At 40.4% G+C, this 17,879-nt stretch overlaps 1 protein-coding gene across 2 annotated transcripts in view; it reads right to left on the bottom strand.

The window, feature by feature from the left end:
* dnah5 (dynein, axonemal, heavy chain 5) overlaps window positions 1-17,879 on the bottom strand; it is a 113,551-nt gene that overhangs the window by 46,760 nt on the left and 48,912 nt on the right. For both annotated transcript variants that reach the window (XM_034874454.1, XM_034874455.1), the window contains 9 exons: window positions 16,782-16,912; window positions 15,926-16,079; window positions 11,987-12,254; window positions 11,086-11,209; window positions 9,874-9,981; window positions 8,952-9,066; window positions 8,255-8,431; window positions 6,055-6,258; window positions 4,741-4,920 (listed from right to left, as the gene is read on the bottom strand). In XM_034874454.1, the coding sequence (XP_034730345.1) occupies window positions 4,741-4,920; window positions 6,055-6,258; window positions 8,255-8,431; window positions 8,952-9,066; window positions 9,874-9,981; window positions 11,086-11,209; window positions 11,987-12,254; window positions 15,926-16,079; window positions 16,782-16,912 (1,461 nt within the window). The remainder of the gene's footprint in view (window positions 1-4,740; window positions 4,921-6,054; window positions 6,259-8,254; window positions 8,432-8,951; window positions 9,067-9,873; window positions 9,982-11,085; window positions 11,210-11,986; window positions 12,255-15,925; window positions 16,080-16,781; window positions 16,913-17,879) is intronic.

Raw genomic sequence — 17,879 nt, 5'->3', positions numbered from 1 at the left:
TGGCAGCAACGTATCGCCACTCCCATCCCGGAGAAGGGAAAAAGAAGCGGCCATCCTAACCCTCCCAGCTTCTCCCTCCACCCCTCCAACAAAGAGGAGGAAGGTTGGAGAGGTAGAGCGAAGCCCCGAGGGTTGTGGTTCAGGGGTCCTGGTGTTACACAGTTCTCCATGGGACCCCTCTCAGTTTCTCTCCCTCTTCATCCAAGCGGAGGAGAGTCAGGGGCAGAAAGTGTCACCAATCACTTTTACCATGTTCAAAAGAGAAACAAATAAAGAATGCATTTTCGCATCCAGGTGTAGAACCAAGGGCGAAATGCTTCCCCCAAAACAAAATAACACCCACGACAAACCTGAGCCATCAGGCCCCTGCAGGGGGAGCTCTCGCTCCTCCCATGGGAGAATGCTCTCTCCTGGCCAGGGAGGTGACGTCACTGCAATGCGACTAAAAGGGTCCATTGTCAGTCCGAGCGGACAGATGGCGCGCGTGTGCAGTTCACTCATGGGTTCTATCCACTGTTTGTCATGGTTACAGACTACAGTTTGCTATACAACCACCGAGATTCAACGGTGTGTTAGTTTCAATGGCAAAAGGGGATGCAGCAGAAGTTCTACAGGACGAGATAACATCCCTATTGAACAAACAAGCGATCAGAGCTGTGCCGGGCGAGGAAATGCATCAGGGGTTTTACTCCCGCTATTTCCTCATTCCCAAGAAAAGGAGCTTGTTGCTTCGCCCGATTTTAGATCTCCGTGTGTTAAACAGACATCTACGAAAATACACATCCAGGATATCACAAAGTGCTCTGTCGTTCAATCCGCCCGGGGCTTTGGATTGTAACGATAGATCTTTCAGATGCATATTTCCACATCGCCATTTATCCCGCACACAGGAAATTTCTCAGTTTTGCGTATCAGGGCAGAGCCTACGAATACCAAGCCATCCCATTCGGGCTGTCATTAGCATCGAGGGTGTTCACCAGGTGTGTGGAGGCGGCGCTGTCTCCGTTGAGGAACAGCGGCATCAGAATATTTTCATACATAGACGACTATCTGGTCTGATCCCACTCTCTGAAGCAGGCTGCCAGAGATTCCACTACGGTGATAACTCATCTTAGGGATCTGGGGTTCAACATAAACTGGGCGAAGAGCCAAGCAATGTACGGAGTATTTGGGTCTCAAAATACTTTTCCGGCTGAGCAAAGTCGTGCCATTCAGATTATGCCTGCGCCTGCTCGGCCTGCGGGGGGCGCCAGTATTGTCTGTGGTACACTTGGGGCTGCTAATGATGAGAGATTTTCAGCGTTGTGTGGCGGCATTACACATGTGCCCACGCAGTCACCTCACCTGAAAGGTGAAAATAACGCTGGCGTGCATAGCAGCCTTCCACCCGTGGAGAGACACTGACTTTTGCATGGGGTGTCCCACTTGGGGCGGTGTCATCCAGGGTAACCATGACAACAGACGCGTCCCTGTCAGGATGGGCAGCAACGTTGTTGGGGAGAACAGTGAAAGACAAATGGAGCTGGAGATTAGCCCAGGCTCCCATAAATGTCTTGGAGCTTATGGCAGTGTTTCAGGCTCTGAAACCTTTCCTTCACTTTCTCCAGGGTTTATGTTTTAGTGAAAACAGACAATTCCACAGAGGTCGCATACATCAACCGTCAGGGGGGCACTCGCTCACTACAGCTACACAAGTTAGCTCGCAGAGTGATTTTGTGGAGCAGCGTGAGACTGCTGTCTCTTCGAGCAACGCACGTGCCGGGCGTTTTAAACAGGGTTGCAGATCTCCTGTCACGGGGGAATCCTCTGTACGGAGAGTGGACTCTCCACCCACAAGTGGTGGAACAAGTCTGGCGGAGATATGGTCAGGCAACCGTAGATCTCTTCGCCTCGCAAGAAAACACACAGTGTCCAATGCTCTTCTCTCTGTCAGACGTAAATGCACCGCTGGGTGTGGATGCTCTAGCTCACCCGTGGCCAAACGTGCTACTCTGTGCATTTCCCCCCCTCAGTCTTATCTCTCCCCCTCTGGCGAGGGTGAGAGGGCAGGGCCTGTTGCTAATCCTGATAGCGCCGCGGTGGCCATCCAAGCACTGGTTGGCAGAGATAATACAGCTCCTGGTGGGAGAGCCATGGCCTCTCCCCATACGCAGAGACCTCCTCTCCCAAGCGGCCACCCCCGCCCGGACCGCGTAGCGCTCTGGCCTTGGCCCATGGGAGGTGGAACCTGAATGCATCAGGCCTGCCAGAATGGGTCATCGAGACCATTAAGAGCGCAAGGGCCGCGTCCACCCGCTCTCTTTATAGCGGAAATTGGCGGGTTTTTGAGGAGTGGTGCAAACGTAGGGATACAATCCCTTTTCAGTGTTCTGTGGTGGACCTGCTGTGTTTTCTACAGTACCTGATGGATGAAGGAAAAACTTTCTCCACAATTAAGGTGTACTGGGCTGCTCAGCCTGCCACGTGGGTTTTGGGGCATAGCCAGCAGGGCAACGTCACTTGGTTTGTTGTTTCATGAAAGGGGCACATCGCAAGCTCCCAGTTTCCAGGCACCTGGTTACTCTATGGGACTTATCGGCCGTGTTGGACGCCCTCTCTCATCACCCATTTGAGCCTATGGAGGCAGTGGGGATGAAGTTTGTCTCTCTTAAAACAGCTTTGCTCTTGGCTTTAACCACTGCAAAGCGAGTGAGTGACTTAAAGGCTTTGTCTGTTCAGCCAACCTGTCTCCAGTTTGCCCCAGGGCTCTCTAGAGTCTGTTTGCAGCCCAACCCAGCATTTGTGCCTAAGGTGGTGGAATCAGCCTAAAGGTGCCCCTCAGTGGAGTTCTGGGCTTTCCACCCGCCTCCGTTCTGCTCAGAAGAGGAGAAAAGGCTTCACATGCTGTGCCCTGTCCAGGCCCTGCACATGTATGTGAGTCGGAAGGCTGTGTTCAGGAAAGCTGATCAGCTGTTCGTGTCCGTGGGTACACCCCACAAGGGTAAGCCGTTGTCCCGCCAGAGGCTGTCCCACTGGATTTTGGAGGCAATTTCATTGGGCTATGAGTGTAAAGGTTTGCAGGCCCCTCGGGGTCTGAGAGCTCATTCAACGAGAGGCATGGCCACTTCATGGGCCCTTTTCAGGGGTATTTCAGTGGCAGAAATTTGTCCGGCAGCAAGCAGGGCTACGCATCACACTTTTGTGAGGTTCTACAGGCTCGATGTTTCCAGACCGTCCCTGGCACAGGCTGTGCCGGAGGTGACGGCGCCCGGGTTGGTGTGACTCTCAGTTCAATGTTATTTGGCTTCAGGAGATTCAGGCAATCCGGGAGTGGTCTATATCTCCCATAGTGAAACACCGAACGAAGTTAGAAAAAGAACTTTAGGTTACTTAACGTAACCCCGTGGCCCCAGCACAGTTTGACCTGTCTGTAAACGGGCAGACGTGGTGTCATTGGAGCTTCCATAGTTGGTCACGCCGAGGCAATTCCCATAGTGAAACACCGCACTCTGTTATCAAAGAACCAGGGTAACGTTAAGTAACCTAAAGTTACGTCACATGCATAAGTTATGTAACATACTTAACTAAAATATGTAACTTGTAACAAATATACTTCATTTAACGTGAAGGAGAAAATACGTTTCCATCAAAATGTAATTGAGAATGACGTTTAGGTGTATAGGAATGTAATTTTTTGGGAGACAGGGTTTGACGGGAACACAATAATAAGTACAACTTGAAAGTAAAAATGTTAATGTAAACAGCTTTTACCGTAGATTAAATCATTTTCTTATTTCTTTTTGTTGTAGAAAGGCAAGAAGGTTCATTCATTCAAAATCTTTACATTGGTGTTAATTTGTATATTTTGTAGAAGTTTGTTTAGTCTTCTTATTTTCACTTATACACAGCAACCAAACACTTATTTTATTTCACGCTATAGAGGGTTATCTAAATTGGTGGATATGTTCTTTCAGATTTGATCTTTATCCCACTGAGGACTTTGCTTGGGGACTGTGACTGGTACAATGACTATCATGACCAAGCTGTCTGACTGAGTATATCCTAATTTTATCATTTTTATTTTTGCATGGTCATTGGATAGAAGCCTAATTCTCTCTCTGTCTTAAACCTAGACCATCAGCAAATTACTGCTGCCAAAATGTGGGAATATGAATAATCCTTTTCATATCAGAGACAGTTTGTCCTGTTTTTTTTTTTAGCCTGGGGCTTGCTACAGAAAAACTAGCACTCTCCTCCACTCTAAGTTTTCCTTATTTATCAGAGTGGAAGACTGGGAGTGTGTGCGTGCTGCAATCATATGCGTTTGTTAGGGTGATGATGTTTGTGTTTGTACGTAGAAATTTAAGAGGCTGACATAGTGTATGTGTTTGTGGACTTCATTTTCACTGAACTTCCACACTGACTAATATTTATAGAGCTGGTTGGTTACATGAGTGATATGTACATATACACACTTTCTTCTATACATATTTATATCTGTGTATAGTAGTCAAATGTGTGCAGTGTGTTTACTTTGTTTAGCTTTTTTGTCCTTGTTTTTAGACGTATGTCTATTTCTGTGAATGTATATTGACCACACCAAATAGCCAGAGTAAAATTCATTGTATGTATTCACACTTTCTTAGCTAATAACACTGATTCTAATTATATTTATTGTCACATACTGTCAAGAAACAGCACTGTTTCACCTCTCTGCTGCACCAAGAAGCACTGTGTTAAATATATTACACTGTATATTACCTTCAAGGGTAAGACCTCCTTGTTGATGGAGAAGAAGGAAGCCATTGCTTTTGTCCAGGATGCAAGGCCGGCCACATTGCCACACACTCTCTTGGCTGTTTCAATGTTGTAGTCGGGCATGTCAAAATAAGGCAGCAGGAGCTCCACCATTTCCTCATTAATGGAGTCTTTGGGGAATTGCTGCAAGAAAAAGAGGTGGTGGGGGTTGGTGGAGGGGGGATTCAGGAGGGAAACATGACTCACAAGAAACACAAATATCTCCTGAAAAGCTACTTAAAGAGGAATAATGTTAAACTATGTGAAATACAAGTAGATGGAAAAGAAAATTATAAATGGAGCTGTGGGGATTGGGAAAAGACACAAAGTGGAGCTGTGGGTGAATAGAAAAAGAGAAAAAAAGACAAGGCCGAGCAGAGCAGCGCAAATGAGGGAGAGATAAATCCAACAGGAACACAGCACAGAAGAGAACAAAAAGAGATTGTGCAAGAGTAGGGGAAAAAGAAGGAGATGAAAAGAAAGGCAAGGAAGCTAAAAGATAACATACAGAGGTGCACAAGGTAAGATAAATGTGTAGTTTTTGTAACAAGAGAGATGAGATAGTGATAACAGAAAATAGAGGTGGGTGGACAGAAATATGTAACAATGAGAGGGGGGTTAATGTGGAGCAAATTCAGACAAATCTAAGAAAGTTGTGTACTTGTGAAGTTGTGAATTTTAGTGAAATCAAAGACCATAAGATGTCCTCACACTGATTGTGCCTATGTTAAACATTATCCTGATTCCATCACATCACCTTAGTGTTTAATTGCTGCAAATTACACATTATCATGGTTGTGAAGTTGTTGTCTGCAAGACTGAGAAGGCATGAAGACCCACCTATTTCCTTTACAGAAAATGTAGCTACAACAACACCTAATTTTATCCAGTAAAATGTCATCATGTAAGTGGGTATAACAAATTTACAAATCACCGATTAGTTGAGCTTAGTTGGTTTATTGAGATACACTAGGATATTATTGAAGAATCTATAACATAGATTAGATAGCGATGCTGTTTTTTTATTTGATACCTATTCATTAACACATAATTAAGTCTTTGTATGTTTTCTGATTTCATTTTACAACATATAAGAGACTATTACTTATAATTTTTATGGAAGCCTTTCTGTGTTTTTTGGAGCTGAGTCTGGTCCTTCAGTAATGCATGTCCAATGATTTTACCATTGTTCATGTTTAACATTGTCAAATCCATGTAAGCAGGCTTTCTGCAGCATCGTCAATCTCAACTTTCTAAAGCTGATATCATCAAGTGTACCTGCAGACTGCCCAGGAAGTTTCCAGCTGTCATGAGTTTTAGGGATTCCTGCCAGGACGGCATGTGGCAGTTCTTCTCTGGGTCAATCTTCACTGTGTTGACCCGCCTTTGGAAGAGCAGCAACACGCAGTCCATGATCCGCATAATGAGGTGAGGGGGACGACCAAGTGTTCGTACTGTAGCAATGTCTGATGGCTTGATTGTCTTAGTGGTTATGAGAAAAGACAAATAGGGGTTCTTAGCACAGCATTAGAAATGTTATAACATCTTTTTAATACAGGAAATTCTGTATAAAGGAAATCATACACAATGCTGCAGTTTTAGAATATAAAAAATATGAAGTTTACAGAGGAAATACAACTAGAGGCACTGACAATAAGAAAAAAGACAATGTAGAAAACATGAAGACTGTACGTATAAACAACAATTCTGCAGAGAGGTACATGAATTACTTTAAAGGACCGATTTAAATGAGAGAGGGAGCAGGAGAGTAAAGAAAAATTTTGGGTGAGAGCTGTTTGACTGCTTTATCAGGCCCCTGCATGCTTAACTAATTTCTTCTCCTTTTTGCACTTTTACTCCTTTCTGCTCTCTACCCCCCCACTCCATTTCCAGTCTGATTTGTCATCCCAAGAGTCAGCAAACAGGCAGTCTGGCACATCCCCTGCTGCTAACTCCTCTCCTCTTCTCTGCTCTCCACTGCTTTTTATGAAAATGTCTCAATAGGGTTACCTCAAATCCATGATTTCAATTTAGCTTTACAAAATTTGAAATGAATCAATTGTTTCAGGCAAATATTTGCAATACAAAGTCATTGTTGTATGCTTGTGTTAATTAGAGCTAAATCAAAGAGACACACAAAGTAGTTGTTTTGAAGGGAGACTTAATGTGTAAATAATTATTTGTGCACCAAGAGCACTATTTAAACTATCTAAGAGCACATATAATTTTTTTTAAATGCACAATCATCAATCCAGACAGATTGCTTAAGGTTTGACTGCGTGAAAATATGAAACATCCATCTGCAGCAGCAAGATGAAAATTCTAATGAGGAACCTGCCGTAGGAGATATGTATGCAACCATCTAGCCAGGAGGACAGCTTTAATTAAAACGCAGCTCCATGCTCCAGAGCAAAATGCTAACTTTAGACACACCCGCTGTTTCACACATACTGTACAGGGTGGGAAGGCTGTAGGCAAAACCTGCATGCAGCTACACACAGCAAGTCACAAAGTGCTCTAAGTGGCACCCTGAAGCAACACAAAGTGAGAGCAAAAATATATATTGGTGGTGGAAAACTTAAGCCACACAGAGAGGCAAAATAAACTGCTTAAAATGTATAACTCTCAGGCTATCTTTCGGGCTACCTATGTTTGGACAGACCATATACAGGGGCAGCAGAGAAAATCTTAAGGAGATGCACTACATTTAACTGTTTTTTTGTAAAGCACTTTGAATTGCCCTGTTGCTGAAATGTGCTATACAAATAAAGCTGCCTTGCCTTGCCTTACATGATATAGTAGGCTTGGATGAAATTGGTTATTGTAAGTTGAAAAGGGACCTAAAAAATGGATGGACAGAGAATAAATTATATGAAGCAGAAAACCATAAAAAAGATGCTTATAACAGAAAGTCAGACTCTGCCAAGGATGCATGCAGATAGGACAAGAAATCAATTAAAGTTGAAAGGATTTGACTCAAAGTGGGTTTAAAGTTGCTTCTGAAATAGATCATTGGACTGGGAGAATCAAAAATAATGATGGAAAGCACCATTATTTTGGTGAAGCTACTGAAAAACCTCTGTCACCATACAGTATAACTTTGTCTTCAATCAGGAGCCATAAAAATGTCTCAGGGGACCTTTTGTGTTAAGCTGTACAGTATTGGGATAGGAGATCATGCAGCCATAGTATGCAGTGCTTTGTAGAGAAAAGTGGTATTCAACTATAAAAATAACTGGAAATGTCTTAGATGATGCAGTAACTGAGGTAACAGTCTCGAAGGTGAGAACGTGCATCAATTACAGTTACATTAGTATATTTTTATCTCGACAGAGAAGTCAAAATGAAACAGTCTATCCTTCTTTAACTTGTGTGTTCTACTGACAATACAAGTTTGGAAATCACAAATCTGTTCTTCTGAGGTAGATATAAAAGTAGATATAAATGGTCCTCAGGTGACTCCTGTCCCATACAGTACCTGCAGTGCAGCCTCTGCTTCTTGAAGAGCTGGACGGGCCGCTTCCAGTTTCTCCTCAGCGATGGCCTTGTCAGCTGAGATGCTGTCTACAATGGCCTGGGCCTTGTCCTTCACTTTCTGCACCTCCACCTTCACTCGCTCAGCTGCTTGGGCTTTTACTGTCACCTCCTTTAATACCTGGGTGTATGTACAAAAAATAAACATGGCCTTGAGTCAGTGCAATCTCACAACAGGAGCTTCATCACACAAGTGCTTAACAATATATTTTCAAGCATATTAAAAAACTTGAAAAATTAAAAAGGAATGTGCCCTTCAGTTTGTTCTCTAATTTCTAATTATTAGTGAAACTTTATTAATTTTAATGGAGCCATCTTATTATTCATTTATTCTGAGGCACATTAATGTTAGTGCTGTTTATGCATACCCACATCTATCTCTTTGCAATTAGCTACAGAAAAATATAGTTATGAATGACAAGACCAACAAATATTCATATTCAGAAAAATAAAGACAAATACTATGAATGTAGTATAGTGTGTGCTGCTGTTTCAATCCAAAGTATTTACTTGTTTTCTTTAATTTAGAATACCAGTGCAATCTTAAGCCGACTTAAAAAAGTCAAGATAGAGTATGTATCTCTCGACACACTTTCAACATAAAGAAACAACACACACACATTCAACTGCGTGAAACCTACCATATCAGCCTTGTCATTAGCAACCTGTAGCTCCTTCTCTTTCACCTCCAGCTCCTTGCTGAGGGCTGCTACAGACACTGATGCCTCCTTCAGCTTCTGGAGACCAGTGTTCATCCTAAACAGGATAGAAATTAAACATAAACAGGTAAGCCACATACAATTAAAGCATCTTGTACATTTCTATTATGTGCTAGACTATCTGAGAGAATTATACACATCTACACCTGGGGTCCTGTTTGTTGTAAACAGTCAAACACTTTCAAGATGAACAACACAACATTTTGACATAATTTTTGGTCCCCTTGGAACTTGTTGGTGGAAAAAATAGAACATTCTTTAACAGTAAAGCAGCTTTTCATTCTTGGTCCACTAGGGTAACTCTTAAGCAGACACAAGTTCAAAATAATGAAAAACGTATTACAGAAATGGAGTTGAAATATATTGTTTATGTGATCTGTGATGTATTTTAAAGCTGCAATCTGAAAAGGTGACCCCTATGGTTCTGGGCTGGCACCTTTGTGAAAAGAGTAATGCACTAATCATGCCTAATATTGATGCCTCACTTATAACTAATATATACTGTGTGTATATATGTATATATATATATATATATATATATATATATATATATATATATATATATATATATATATATACATACATATATATACACACACACTACTCATGAAGGAAGACTACAGATTTAAAGTTCAACAACTTTAATAATCTATTATTATTTCAAATACATTACAAACCAACCCTCACTAATTGTAAGTGATGTAGACAATACGCAGCAGAGGTATTGATTCTAAGGTGGAATGAAAACTTACATTTTGGAAAGGTTAAAACACACTACAATATATGTTAACATTGTAATTATAAGTATGGCAAATATCTAACTTAGTCCTATAACTCTGTTTACCTGTTGGCCAGGGTCTGGACTTCAGACCTCTTTTCCTTGTAGATGGTCTTGTACCCCTGGATGAAGGACAGGTAGGACTTAGGTGTGACGTGGGTCGAGCGTCGGTATCTAGATTTAAATTAAATTACAGTAGGTTAATTTAATGTCATAAAAAGCAGGCAAATCATTCTATGTCTATGTAGGTCTGGGGTATGGAGGTGTTTGGCCTTGGGGGGGATGTGGATGGCATGGGACAGAATCTCTAGGAATGTTGGAGCTGTCTCGCGTGATGTTGGGGTGATCCTCATTCAGTTTTGGGTTGTGCATTGCTTCTATTGGATTCCCTCCAGATTGTGTAGAATTGGTCTGAAATACATACTGGGTTGTTGGGGTGTGGGGCGGTGGACGGCGAGTTGCTTCGTGTACTGTGGTCCAGTGGTGATGTCTGGGAGTTTTGGATCAGGATGCATGGTGGCCTGTGTCGGTTTGAAGGAAACAGGTTCCATTCAGCCCAAGATTGTTTGTTCTGGGGGACGGGTTGGTCCTAAGCGGGATGGATGGGCACATGGGAGGCTGGGTCCAAACTGGTTTAATGATGTCCAGGTGGATTTTTTTTGACAGGATGGAGGAATGTGGAGGTGTCGTTGGTTCGAGAGTGGGCTTGTGGGATGGCTGGGGTTGCTGTGTTTGGGGGGGTTGTAGTATAGAAGGTTTTCCAGTTTGGATGTCTGCATTAGAAAATAAGGAAATTACCTTAGCTTTCTGGGGGCCTTCTGGGAGGCTTTATGCTGGGGAGCGATGTGTATGGTAGGATTATGGTGTTTCCGTTTATAGATACAGTATGTATGTTTGGTCTATTGTTTATTGTCAGTTTTGTTGTTTGGTTGTGTGGTGTTGTGTAATGCTGTGTCTATCTTTGTTTGGGTAGGTGATGGGCACAACGGGGGGTGTATGTTCATATTGTAAATTGTATGTTTTGTTTTGTAAAAAGCATAAGTGTCATTTGCACAAAGTTTTCATTTCTATTGTTTTGTTATCAGTGCTCTAATAAAGTCATAAAATGCTCTCAAAAATATATACAGTACCTATATAAATAAATAAAGATAAACTCTTGTATTACTAACACTATTTTACCAAACTGTCTGACATAACTAGAATGATATGTTGATTTTGTTCATTGGTCGATTGCTGCCTTAGATACAGAGAGGCAATCTGTTTAACAAAATACTGTACCTCTGGAAGTAGTCCACACACTTCTCTGCCACGCCATCCTGAAAGGAACCCATGCACTGGACTACCTCATTTTTAACCTCAGGGGAGCAGTCAATATCATAGACTGACAGGAAGTGCTCTGAAACTGGACAAAAAGATGGAGGAAGGAGAATGAGAGACTTAAGTGGAGAAACCTACAGAGAGTTGACATTGATTACTGAAACCAGCTTCCTTACTGTTCAATTCTGACATGCTGTAAGAAATTCAATTGATTGTTTTCCAAGCAGGAATTACTGAGTGTAAATGCATGGGGCATTATGGATTATTGGTTACATGTAATACTGCAACATCTGTGTCATTCTTCTGTTGATGATTTGACAAAATATGGAATGGAAATTCAGAAACAGAAGGAGACAGCAGGGGATAATTAGATAATGTGGTGCAAGATTTGTTTTTCAGGACAACATTAGATGCACGGATAATAATTAACTAAAAAAAATTAAGACTTGTTGTATTTGTTTGTATTAAAAATGTATTTGCCATCTATATCAGTATCAGTTAAGCGCAACATTCTGAAGCAACGCCTATGAGATCAATCATAGACATTTAGGAAGGACAAATGATAGATGAGGAAATGGCAGCATTAATTTCCAGAAGTCTGAGTTGTCTAACAAAGATAATTTAAAAAGTTCTATTTTTGTTCTGACTTTCAGTAATCAGAAAGCACATAGGACACACTGTGAACAAGCTGACTGTGATAATTGAATGTTGTAATATCCAAATTCAATCAGATTTTACAGCACTGAAAAAAATTACAGCAGCCACTCTAGAATGGAAGATAGAGTACAGGGATGCATGTTGGGGAAACCATTAGATAGGCAGAGCATATCAATATAAAATAAAAATTGTCTGTGAAATGTACCTGCAACAAGAGCATCTTTTGGCCACCGACTGAACCAGTCCATGGTGCAACCAGATATCAATGCAGGAAACTTTAATGCCCGGTTGCGAAACTTTTCCCCAACGGGCGAGAAGCACAGAACAACATGGAGATTATTTCGGACTCTTGACATGAAGTACTCATAAAGATTTTCATTAGTCGGCGGTCGCCTGGGAAACTCCCGCTTCATAACAGGGATGAGATCACTGAGGATCTCGTCAATCTCATCACGAGCAAATAAGTTGGACACCTGAGGATAGAAACACACACACACACCCAATAATGTCAAATTACATGATCTATGTTTATGTCTCTTTTTAGATTGTTTGTCCTAAAACAGACTGGCTGAACTGTGTCAGTAGATTTGTCTGGGATAAATAATTTTGTTTCTTTTAATCTACCCCTTTGTCTTTTTAATTTTAATACTTTTTATTTTTATTTTTAATACCTAATTTAATTTTAATAAATTAAAATGCAATTTTAACAATTTTAGGATGTCTACTTTCTCTTTAATATATGCTTTGTAAGCAGTAGTTGTGGTTGTAGTTCTTATTTCAATTTAAGTTCAACATACAATTTCAAAAGTTTTCTAACAGCACTCTGGTACTGCATGTTTAGTGTGACAAATGAGTGCTTTATTCAATCTTGAATTTCTCATGCAACCCAGACTTTCAAATGATAATCTTTAATCGAGACACAGGGAGACAATTAGTGGCAAAATTAAGAGAAGCACAATTTGAAAAAAGGACTTCCAAACAGCAACAAGGCCAGGTAATGAATGAATTCAAATTTTATGATTTCCCTATTTAAAATAAATGAGATTTCTTTGATTTATTTCTTTTGTTGAGTATATGTCATCTTATGCTCAACTTTCCAACTACTCCGTCTTACTTCTGGCAATTGTCTCTATCTCTTTATTAATTCTGTATTGCCTAGCAGCTGGTTATTGTACATAATTGTGAGGTTTAAACTGTGTTTCTAATTTATGTAATATCATTGTGGACATTTTTTTTTTTTCAATTGGTTAGACAGAGTTGCACGCACTTGTTGAAACACAGGTCATCTAACGTACTGCCTTAGCCTGGTGTTGGGAAATCAAACAAAAAAAATTTCATTATGGAATCACACACACAATTTGTCCAGGTTTGAAATGAAAAGGGATAGTGGCACTGCATCCTTTCACACATTTTTGTGCCTTTTACCAAATTACTAGTTAACAAGAGAGCAGGAGAGAGCCTTGGGGTGGTGTTGTGATTAAAAACCCCATGTCTCTAACCATCTGCAGGGTTACTCTCACATATTACAACAACCTCACACTAACAGCTCGCTTTTCCTCTTTATTTCTCTCTCTGTCACTGTTTCTCACACACAGTCATCGTACTGTAACACTTCTGCATCACAAACCTCTCTCACACACACACACACTCTCACACACACACACACACACACACACACACACACACACACACACACATACCTCAACCGAACACAAACACCCAGACACAAACTCTGGTCCCCACTTCTATTTACCTCCCTGGTAAAGTAGCTGCTGCTTAAATTGTGATTTAGGATGGAGGTAGAGGTAGGGCAGGAGAGAAGCAGGGGGCAGAGGTGGAACAGTGGGTGGATGTGGATGCTATTGTGATAAGGCAGAGAGTGAGCAACAGAAAATAAAAGGGAGATTAGAAAAAACAATAGACAAATGGAAAATGAGGAAGAGGTAAATAAGAAAGTAACAAAAGGTGAAAGGAGGGAAAATCTGGAAATAAATATAAGGTAAAGAAAGAATAAGGGTACAAAGCATCCAGGGCTGTTATTACTGGCTTCCCATATTGCAAAAATGTTGATAAGAATGTACACAACCAATAGGGGTAAAGGATAGTGATGTGTAATGGAACGTAAACCAGCCAATGAATGCACAATATATGGCTGGTTTGGGAAAATATTTTCCATTGCATTGTAGCATGCCCTCTCCTGATCTTATCAAATTAGCCTATTGACTATAGGTATAATATAAAAATGTTTCCTTGTTAGTGAAAGCTAATTTTAGGATTTAAAAAACATCAATTGTGTTGCATCAAACATTCTTTTCAATGTGAGAAAACCTAAAAGAGGCCTTATGCTTAGCATTAAGATGCTGTTATAAAATTGGGCCATGTCGGATTAGAAGTACATAACATAAAGATCACAGAACAAGAACATCTAAGCAGTGGGAGCTGGGAAATAGTTGCAAGTTTCTTATGTCAGCACAAAGCAGTAGTCCAAGTGACAGCCTGATGGAGAAGTATCTGGGAGCAAGATACTGTATATGATTTAAATAGCTTGACATTAGGCGTGTTTAAAATAAGTAGTTCACTCAGCACATTTAATTAATGTTTCTCCAAAAATCTGTTGTTTACAGGACCTGACATAATACTAGAATGTGCCAACACTATTTTGTATTTTTTTTACAATGGATTGTTTTTTACCAGCTAATTAGCTTATACCAGGCAGTTTCTTGAATGATCTTGTAGAGCTTACACTAACTATTTCAACTTAACTTATGTTATCTTTAAAGTTGCTATTCACAGATCCCTTTTTATTTTATTGTGATGGCGTATTTGGTGATGAGGTCATTGCTATGGCATTTTTGTTGTTCTGTCCATTAGGAAGGAGGAGAAAGGATTACCCAAAGAGGAGATGTAAAGAAAATTTGGATGAGGACAAAGGAGTTTAGATGCCCTTATTGTGCAGGGGGAAAACAAAGGGAAATGAGAGGGAGAGGAATTGGCAAAGAGGAGAACACTGAAGTTGGATCAGACAGTACAAATTGAGGAGGAGGAAGGGAATAAGAGGACAACAAGGGAAAAGGCAGTTAGAACAGGAAGAAAGCCAGAGGGAAAACCAGACAATGAGAGGACAAGGCAAAGGATCAGTGGGAACAGGAAAGAACCGCACATAGAGGGGAGTACTTCAAGTGTTGAGGAAAATATGTAGGAGAAAGAGGAAAGGAGGGAGCTAAAGAAGATAGTAAGTTAGAGGATCAGAGAAAAGTGCTTTGGAAATGTTTTATTTGACACAGTAACACACAGCCACTGGGATCCAGTACAATGGTGATGATTCTGGGACTGCAGCAGAGAAATGTGTAAACCTGACCTTAAAGCTACCTCTTCCTCCTCCTGCTGCAGTAATACAGGAAAATGACCTTCTGCAGCTTAAATGCAAAGCCATGCAGCTCTAGCTATATCTGTCTCTTCTGTTAAAGCTTCATAACATCCAAATCAATGAGGAATTTTTATTTGGATTGACTTGAGATAAACTGCACTGCTCATAAACCAGAAAGAGACAACATAGTTTCTTGTCTGTGCTGTTGCTGAGTTGGTATCACAGTCATGAAATGCCAGTTTCACTCAAGAGTAAATGATAGCTTTTGTGCTAACAAAACTAAATTATGTCCATGTGAGTTTCTGAGTCAGTGTAGCAGCTTTGTGTATCGACAGTAGGCTTCCATCACAATAAATGGTATGTGTTTATTATCAAATCCACTGTAAAAGTACATGTGTGCCAGGGCATTCATCAAAAGATAATACATCCATTTTTTCCCCGGGCACCACTCTTAATGTCGAATTTGTCTGTTTTTCATACCCTCAACACATGTCTAATATACTGTATGTATTTGTAGATGTCTATACTAAATGGCTGGTATGTTTCCTATGAGCCAGAATGCAGATTTCCTGTTTGTTCCTAGTTCACAGCACCAAACCAAGGGGGACCTTTTACTGTGAGGGCTCTTCAACAATCAGCTGCTTTCTTCTTTCTTGTTAAAAGTATTTAGCTTATTTAACAACTTCCCATTAAATTGTGATGTTCATATTATTATATCAATGTATCAATGTATGTATGTGTGATTTTGTGTCTTATTTATATGTCAGTGTTTCTGACCTCTCCAGATGACAGGACGTTGTTCATGTACTCAAGGTAGGACTCGTCTTTGATTTCATTGTCAGTAAAGAGGAAGCTGACACCTTTGCCATTTTGGCCAGCTGTTCTGTACAAACCCTTAAGGTCATCCATCAGGTTGGCCGTGTTGTATGAGCTGCCAAAAAACAGAATACATAAAATAAAGATGTAATTAGAGATGAAGAAATCAAGTGTGAAAGTGGAAGATGAATGGGTAGAATTATTCACATAAAACATGGATGAGAAACTAAATGAAGAGAAGCAACAGAGTAACACAGCCAGGATGACAGCAATATTTAAAAGGGATATTTAACATGAAGGAAATGAAAAAGTTAGGTTTCAGAGAATGAGAGTTAAACTGAGTCTGCATGAGAAATTGAGACATAACTGTACTGGATGTGCATGGGAAAGATAACTGTCTGTGTGTGTAGATAAAGAGAAAAAAAGCAAGGTGCCTGTTTTCTGCCAACAGGGCTATAAGGTCCAGTGGCTCAGACATATCAATACCAAACACTAAAATCTGTCAGGAAAAAAGCACAAGACTGGAACTATGAAGGCGACAAATGCACATGCAGGACTGAGGAAGGAAAACATTTGACAGGTTGGGAGAGCCAGAGAGAGAGAGGCAGGTACCTGTTGGCCTCTTCATTAAACATACTGTAACAGCCAGTGATAAATGGGGATGCACTTTAGGAATAGCTTTGCAAATTGACTCAAATCGACTACATTTTTTTGTTATAAAGTGACTCTGTATCATTTAAAAGTCATAGAACCTGAACAACTTTATGTTGCAGATGTGTGTGTGCATGCATATACGCCTTTTGTATGTGAGCATTACCGTGTGAGAGTGATCTGGAAGATCTTGTATCCAGCTATGAATGAAGCCAGTCTGGTCAGGCTCTGTTTGCCTGAACCCCCAACACCAACCAACAAGGCGTTACCTCCAGGTGTCCGGATTATCCTCGACACCTACATACACAAAACCAAACATACACATAAAACTATAAATAATAACGGGAGAATATATATGTGACAAGTTGCACGTGAAAACAGCAAGAGAGATAGAAAGGCCATAACAATATTTTTAATACTTTTCAAATTTTTCCTAAACTCTTAACGCATAAACACACAACTGGCAAAACGGATTACTTTATGCTCAAAATCACACATTGTAAACTAAACTCCCACACAATTTTTCAATTCAATTCAATTTTCAAAATACAATAACACAATACACTATGTCTACCAAAACACTGCAAACATGTCTCAAAATCACATAATTTTTTCAAAACGATAACACACGTTCTCTCCCAACAGGATCATTTAGTCAGTCATGGCCCAGTGTCATAGAAACAATAATATCAGGCGGAATTACAGAAACTGCAATATTTTGTGGGTCAGGTCTGCCCTTATTTAATAGATTAAAGTATATTGTATTTACCAGTTTCACTTGAAACGTCTCTACATTTTTATTTTGTTGGGTTTAGTAAATGCATGCATTTTGTTTATCTTGTTGCAGAAATTAAATACAAAAATTAATGAGCCATGTCAAAGTAGCTTTATAGAATGTGTCACACATTTGAGTTGCGCATGCGTGTCTTTGCGATAAGTAGCTTACAAGATGCTAACGAGAGACTTCTGTAATGACCTACATAACAAAGTTTGTTCACTGCTGGCTACAAATCAAGCAATCAAAACACAACAAAGGCTGTCACTTGAACAGCGGTCTGAGATAATGTTAGCAATCAAACAATCATAGCTAGGTAAAACATTTTTGAAATGATTTCCATCTTCTGTTATTGTTTTTTATGAGAACAGTTTATTATTTATTGGCCGTTATGCCGTAAACCGTTTAAATCTGAGCATGCGCGGCTCAAATCTGCACACGACTTACATCAGTCAGAGAGAGAATGTACGGTTTATGAAAAAAGGGAAA

This window comes from Etheostoma cragini, chromosome 6, assembly GCF_013103735.1.
Source record: "Etheostoma cragini isolate CJK2018 chromosome 6, CSU_Ecrag_1.0, whole genome shotgun sequence".
NCBI classification, from domain to species: Eukaryota; Metazoa; Chordata; class Actinopteri; order Perciformes; family Percidae; genus Etheostoma; species Etheostoma cragini.
The sequence above is the reverse complement of the archived record's forward strand: the minus strand, read 5'-3'. Positions and strand labels throughout refer to the sequence as shown.